We start from the raw sequence: 7,771 nt of genomic DNA, 5'->3' as shown, positions 1-7,771 counted from the left end.
TGTCAGCAATCGGATCAGCATATATGATTCGTTAAAAATTAGGTATTGGCCCAAAAAAATCTCTTATCAGTGCACTCCTAAAGGTTAATCTAGACACAACACGCTAGTAATAAGCAAGAGACTTACAAGTTAGTGAATTGTGGACACTGTTTCTGATAGTCAATTTTTAAAACTAGCAAACACAACAGCATGATCAAAAAATGAACTGTCAATGTTAAACATGTTTTTTACAGCATAACTTTTTGCCTTAAAGAATACCTTTTCTTACCATGAGGAAAGAGTATCCAATCCAAAGGCTGCGCCAGCCAGCAGGGCACTGTGGAATGGTTATGTCCTGGCTATGGATGGCGATAGCCTGGGAAGGTGCTTCACATACTGAGCAACGACTGATGTATTGTGCAATCTGGAAACTGGTCACAGGCATCATGGGGATGGGAGCAGTGGTGGAGAGCCAGAAGGACTTGTCATTTCGACTGGCATAGTAGCACACTTCGTTAATGTTACAGTAAATAAATGGCATGGTGCTGAAGCGAGGCAAACAGGAGCCAGCAAAACCTGGGGGAAGGGGAAATTCATGTCAGGCACCTGCCAAAATGCTAGAACTCATAAAGAATAAGCACATGACAAGTATCAGTGTATATGACCCAGACACAGGTTGAATTCACACCCACCAAAATCCCCCATGACGTCAATGGCAGTTGTACAGTACATACTGAAGAACAGAAACTGGCCTGCATTGTTTGACTCAGACTTACCAAGGTCCTGGTTATGCGCCTTTTCCTGCCCCTCCACGTATAACAAGCTGTAACCATCCCAGAGCTTATTCATTCCTATTGGGCATGGTGGGATCTGTTCTGACTGGCTGTGTTTCACTAAAGTGTATCCAACGCTTATGCTCCGACCAGGCATTCCAGGCAAACCGATAGGGCCGGGCTTTCCAGAGACACCTGGCAGATAAAGACACGGCAACTTAACAATAGCTGATATGCAAGTTAGCCGAGTCTGTATTAGCTCTGTGTTCTGACATTTGCCGCTTGACTAACTTGGTGAAATAGACTTGTTGGAATTTGCCTAGCTGCAACCATTGTACCTAGGTAAACACAATTACATATTAAAGTTGACCTGCACTGTAGAGCACTGATTACTCTTAGAATCTAATTCATAAATCCACCTTGTCTTTCAGTCTGTGGACCTCAAAGCACCATGCAAGCACTGATTAACTTTCACAACAGTACCCCATATGATGGTATTCCCACAATGCAGAATAGTTAAGCAGTGTTCAAAGTTGTGCAGCAAGTCTATGGCAGCACTGGGGGCAAAACCCACACCTCCCAACTCAGGAAAGCACCAAGATACACCTCTCATCCAGCACCAACCATCTCTCTTCTATTTTGCCCCTTTAAGTTCCACAACAAATGCCATACCCCTGTCCTTCCAAATCTTACTAACTACCTTGTCCAGGAAGCACTGCAGTCCATAACTGCACCTACTGAAACATCAGCAGTGACAGACAGCAATGAACTTACCAAAGAGGGAGGTGCTCACTCCTACCTGCCTCACCCAAGACGAAACATACCCCAGTTCAGACAAGACATAATCTCGGGTACCACTTGGGACCTCTCTAAGTCAATGCTGAAATTATGTGATGTTTATGGCCTGGAGTGACAACCCAACAGTAGGGAAAATCCAGCCTAAGAAACCTAACTGCTTGATCTTTCAGTATCTTCCATGCCCTCAAAGAAAAGAATAAAGTTACCTTCATATCCCTGTTGTCCTGGGATACCTGGAGATCCTGGATCTCCAACTATGCCGTGTGGTCCAGATAAACCATCACGTCCTTTCAGACCAGATCTGCCTGGCAAACCTTTTGGACCTAAAATTAAAGATAATCACTATTAATGCTGTTTCTCATACCAAAGCCCTTGCTCCTGGAATCAGAAGAGAAATGTCTCATGAATATCAGGGCTTAACAGTGATTCTATAAGCACGTCTGTACTAGAACAGTGCAGTGATTCTATAAGCACGTCTATAAGCCCTAGCCTTCACAGGGATCATCTGTGGTGGGCCAAGATGGCAGCACACAGAACCGGGTCAGGCTTAACCTATAGTGGGTTTTTGAGTGTGAAGCCAGATCAGGACTGAGCTTTCAGGTCTGGATTTGATGAAAGTGGAATTTCATAACCTACTCTCAGTCTCTCTACATTTCTGCAATTGCAGGCAGAGGAAAGATTATTCAGTCTCACAAGGATGTCATCAATTGAGGCTCAAATCTTGTAGAAATGGCTGTCCTTATTTGATTCCAGTCATACTCAAGCTAGGGCTGTCCAATGATTTAAAAATTTGATCGTGATAAGTTGCACGATTAAAAAAATTAGTCGCAATTAATAGTGATTTTAATTGCACATCTAAAAACTATGTACAGAAAAACTCAAAATTATGCAAAATTATGCAGGCTCTTTGTATGGTTAGGGGTGGGAGTGGGGTGTGTGTGTGTGGGGGGGGCTGTGGGTGTGTAGCTTGGGGAGCAGGGGTCCCTGCAGGGGGGTCTGAGCCCAGGGAGGGGGGACCCTCACTCACCCTGGCAGGATGTGGGATACTGAGAGTCAGGAGTGAGGGGCAGCAGTAGGGCTAAGGGGGGTGGGCTGTGGCTTGGGAGTCAGGGGCAAGGGCAGAGCACAGGCATATCACTGCCTCCCCAACCATATTATCCCACCCGCAGGTGTCTTCTTTTTTGAAATGGAAATATAGTAACTCTACAGGAATGCACCCTAGTGGCATGTAGAGCAGCGCCCAGCAAGATAAGTTGGAGCAGACAGACTGAGGCCCCCACAGTGAGGGAGGGAGTGGGACAGTGGCAGGGGTGAATGGGACCCTGGGGCTGGGGCGAGTCATGGGATGGAGCTGCAGGGGGCTCATCCAGGGGTGTATGGGGGGGCAGCTACCCACCACTGTGTGCACCCCCGGGTGGCATTGGGGACATGTGCCCCCTCCATTTGTGTTCAGGGCAGAGGAGGGCTGCCTGCTACGGACTGGAGCTCTGTGCCCTGCTGTGTTTGCTCCAGGAGCTGCACATCCTCTGCCTGCCTGGTGGCGGGAGGCACAACATAGCATCGTGCAGCTCCCGGGGCAAAGGCAGCATGGGGCAGAGCCCCAGCCTGTAGCTCATCTCTGCCCCACATACAAATCTGGGGAGCACATGTGCCCCATGCCTCCCCTGGGGGTGTGCGCAGTGGCAGAGAGCAGCCCCCCACCCCTGGATGAGACTCTCACGGCTCTGTCCCACAACCCATCTTGGCCCTGGCCCCTGCCCCAGGGTCCCAATTGCCCCAGCCCCTGTCCCACTCCTTCTCTCACCATGGGGGCCTTGATCTGCTGCCCCTGCCCCTTATTTCTACTCCACCCCTTCCCTTCCACAGACTTATCTGCTGGGCACTGTTCCACATGCCACCAGGCTGCATTCCTGGCTGCATGCATGCTGTGGCTATGTGTCTGCACACAGAGTCTTCATATGGCACCAACATAATCGGTGCATCTCTAGTGCACGTGTGTGTATGCATGCATGCATGCGCCCCGCCCCACCCGGCTGTAGCAACCTGGAGTCCACACTGCCCTGCGGCTCCACTTCACTGCCACTGCTACGCCACTGGGCAGCCCAGAGGCAGTGGTGATGGTGGCGGAGAGGAGACGGGTGCGGGCTCCAAAAGCACATGCGTGATTAATGCATTAAAAAAGTTAACACTTTAATTGGTTCTTGCGTTAATCATGCACATTAACTGCAATTAATTGACAGCCTTAATTCAAACCAGAAATAGATTTCTCTTCCAACTCCAGACCTCACCTGATCTAAATTATATAATGGCAGGTTTGGATCCAAGGATTCAAATCCACTTCCCTCTCCCACCTCCCCTGACTTCAGTGGGATGAAACATTGGAGAGTTTGGTTTTGGTCACTCCCTAAAACAGTAGCTCTTCACTTTAGAACAGGATGCAAGAGCACACACAGATACTGACTGGGACTCTAAGATTTGCACAGTGTATTCACATGTGCAACCAAGTTCTAATTATTTTCTTAATTGATCACATCAAGGTAGGAAGTCTCAGCATTTCACTGGTGCGTGACCTGGTCCTGCATTCGCTGAAGTTAATGGTAAAATTCCTATGAACAGCAACGATGCAAAGTTCAGTCCCTTAAGCACTGTTACAGTATTTCACATTGACACAATCTCAATATAGTCCTTACTGGTGAATAATTCTCAGATTAATTAGATCCATTGGCTTCTGAACTGACATCATGCAAGCAGCATCACAAACTGAATTTTTTAATTCCAGGAACCTAATGCAAAAAGTGCTACAACATCACGAAAAATAAATTAACGAAAATACTTCCTACCTAATATTGATTTTTTTTTAACAACATCAGCATGCATTTGCTGTGATTGTTTCTACTACAAAACTTCTCAAGAGAAGCCTTTGAATCTTGATTGCAACATTTACAAAGCTACTTCCTGTTTACAGAAGCCCAGTGTTTCAGTGTCCCTTACTTGAATGTGGCATGCTTTACCTTGCTTCCCAAGTGGTCCCTGAAACCCAGGATCTCCAGCAAAACCGGGGACACCATCAATCCCAGGCAGACCTATTATACCAGGGGGAACTACAACTTCTTCTGGCTTTGGTGTTAGGCCTGGAGCACCAGGTAGACCTGGGGGACCTGCAGACATCATAAATAACACCGTAAACATCCCACATAAAATGTACAATTACGATGATTTACTGGCACAATAAATTGAGAATGCCCTGTTCAGGTGATGTTCACATTAAGTGTTCGTTCTTTACTGAAGTTTCCAAAAGTTCCAACCCTTCCTGTATATTTCTTGAATGTATGTACTTTTGCCACAAAACAAAGATAGTTGGGGATCTGGGGAAGTAACAGCAGAACTCTCATAGAGGGAAAGATTCAAACACAGAGAGCTACAATTTCTGCAAAGAGTTGTCTCAGAAGAACAAAATAGTTGTCCGTATTAAGTATCCTAGCCCCAAGCTCCCACAAAGCTGAGTATTGGGCCCCATCTCCACTCGGTGCTAACAAAAAAGCTCCAACTTTTTAGTTGGATTCACCCAAAACCACAGAAACCACCCAGAAGGTGCCCTCCCTCCCACCTTTTCAAACTATTTACATTGCAGCACAGCTCTCAGATTCCTCTTGTACTTACCTCGACGGCCAGTGTCACCTTTCAGCCCAGGGTGACCAGCATCCCCTGGAAACCCATCTTTCCCTGGCATCCCCATAAAACCTGGCTCTCCCCGGGCACCTGTGGAGATAAAAGCATAAGGGAACCCTGAACACTAACCTCGGCCCTCTAAGTCCTGGTTGTTAGAGACATATCGGTGGAAACTCCCTCTAGGCACAAGGTCCACTGACTGGCAGGTCAGCCCCTGCTTTGCAAAGAGCCTCCACTGCCCCAGCACTAATGGGATACAGAATCATACAATCATAGGAAATTAGGGTTGGAAAGGACCTCAGGAGGTCACCTAGTCCAACTCCTTGCTCAAAGCAGGACTGGCCCCAACTATATCATCCCACTCAAGGCTCTCTCTGCCTGGGTCTTAAAAACCTCCAAGGATGAAGATTCCACAACCTCTCTGGATTGCCTTCTCCAGTGTTTTACTAACCTCCTAGTAAGCAAGTTTTTTTTCTCATATCCAACCTAAACTTTCCTTCCTGCAACTTGAAACCACTGCTCCTGTTCTGCCATCTGCCACCACTTAGGACAGTCTAGCTCCATCCTCTTTGTAACCACCTTTCAGGCAGCTGAAGGACGTTAGCAAATCCCCTTCGTCCTCTCTTCTTTTGCACTTGATCTGAATACTTGCAAACATTATTTCCTCCCTTGCCAACATTCCCTTGGAGGGGTGCTGGGAAAGATGCAGTTTCCTCAGGTGCAACCCTTTTCCATTCACAACAGGAATGGGTTGCACCTGAGGAAATGGGTCTTCCCTGTGGTGGTGACCTCCAGAAGACCCTATGTCCTGCACTGACCCTTCTCTCCCAGGTCCTGAGTTGGTTTCCTTGAAGCCATTTTATTACAGCCTCTTGATTGCAGCCATCCTCCAGACCTCTCCAATGTAAATCGGAGGAAAGGTGAAGTGCTTCCCACAGTGACCCAGTGCTGACCCACTGCCTCCCACAGACCTATCAGTGTCCACCATCTCATGGATCCCCCAGATCCATGACATGACCTCAGCAAGTCCCAGAGGATGTGCGAACAAAGTGGAACCACACTGTGGATGCAACATGCCCTGCAAGGTAGTGCTTTCCAGAGCTTTGGCCTAATTTTGCTCCACTTAATAAAGTTAAGGGCAAAACTCCCATTGCCTTAGGCTGGCTCCAAGTGCTTTGAAAAATACCACCTTTAACAGTCACAGATTAGAAGACAAGTCTTCATGCTCACACATCCACATCTAACCCATATATTCATAGCATTTATGGTCATGATCCAGCAGCTCTTTGCACTAGCAAGGGATACCTTCAGTACTGTACAGCAGTGGTCAGCAACCTTTTTCAGGCTGTGGGCTGGAGTGACACCGTTTAAGTCAGAGGTGGGGGGAGAGGGGTGCTAGGACCCACCTGTTTCCACTGCTTGTCCCCACAATGGCAGGGGAAAGTGACTGCTGCCAACCCCCCATATCTGCAGGTTGGATGAAATGGCTACATTTGTCTGCAGGCTGCTGACCTCTGCTACAGACAGTTAAAGAAAGCTTACCTTTGAGTCCTGAAGCTCCTGGGATTCCAATTGGCCCAGGAAGCCCCATGTCACCTTTTGGGCCTGGCAAACCAGAAACACCAGGGACACCTGGAATGCCTGTATCACCTTGATCAGAGGCTGGGCCAGGAGGTCCTGGGGGGCCAGGGGGGCCAGGAAGACCTAGAGACAAACAAGTCAACAAGATCACTCCACTAGCACACAACGTACTACCATTAGCCTCCACCACTGACCTCAGGAAATTGTCCTTTGTTCATTAATTGCGAGTGCCTGTCATCAGATGGGTTTCCCGGCTTATGGATGTGCTAAAGCAGGGGTGGGCAATATGCGGCCCGCGGGCCAGATGCGGCTTGCCAGGCCATTCTATCCGGCCCGTGGGGCCCCAACAAATTTAGAAAATTAATATTTATCTGCCCCTGGCTGCCTGTCATGCGGTCCTCAATGGCTTGCCAAAACTCAGTAAGCGGCCCTCCACCTGAAATAATTGCCCACCTCTGTGCTAAAGGAACCAAAAATATATGTCTCCTCCCTCAGAACATTCAGCTCACCAGGCCCAGCAGGAACTTTGCTCCTCTGTGTTCTGGGTCAAGCCCTTACTTCTTTTAGTTCTTCATCACAAGGGTGTGTGGGAAGGGGAGGGAGGGGAACAGGGCAGAGCATCTCATTTCTTCACGCTGTGACAGCTGGTGAATCAGAATATGTGCAATGAGGGCAAGAACCACCTTTGTGTTCTTTGTTTGTAAAGGACCAAGCACAACGGGGGCATGCGGTATATGACTAGGGATCTCAGATGCATCCAGTGCTAATGCTAATAATGGCAGCAAGACAGAATCCCAATACAATAGTTAATTCACTGCAATATTATTGTTTAATCCATATCACTTACTTTATACATAGACATGATTTGCCATCCAGAAGCAAAGTGCTTTATGGAGGTGAATAAGCACCCCCATAAATTACAGCCCGGCTGTAAGTGACTAAGCCCTGGTCAGTGGCAGAGCCAGGAACAG

The 7,771-nt window shown here is 47.8% G+C and overlaps 1 protein-coding gene across 4 annotated transcripts in view; it reads right to left on the bottom strand.

Moving 5' to 3' along the window:
- Positions 1-7,771, bottom strand: part of COL4A6 (collagen type IV alpha 6 chain) — a 186,752-nt gene that overhangs the window by 3,454 nt on the left and 175,527 nt on the right. For all 4 annotated transcript variants that reach the window (XM_019487795.2, XM_006262670.4, XM_019487794.2 and 1 more), the window contains 6 exons: positions 6,762-6,923; positions 5,211-5,309; positions 4,562-4,708; positions 1,757-1,873; positions 756-947; positions 269-555 (listed from right to left, as the gene is read on the bottom strand). In XM_019487795.2, coding sequence (XP_019343340.1) covers positions 269-555; positions 756-947; positions 1,757-1,873; positions 4,562-4,708; positions 5,211-5,309; positions 6,762-6,923 — 1,004 coding nt within the window. The remainder of the gene's footprint in view (positions 1-268; positions 556-755; positions 948-1,756; positions 1,874-4,561; positions 4,709-5,210; positions 5,310-6,761; positions 6,924-7,771) is intronic.

The sequence above is a fragment of the Alligator mississippiensis genome, chromosome 8, assembly GCF_030867095.1.
Source record: "Alligator mississippiensis isolate rAllMis1 chromosome 8, rAllMis1, whole genome shotgun sequence".
NCBI classification, from domain to species: Eukaryota; Metazoa; Chordata; order Crocodylia; family Alligatoridae; genus Alligator; species Alligator mississippiensis.
Note: the sequence above shows the minus strand (reverse complement) of the source record. Positions and strands in the feature narration are given on the sequence as shown.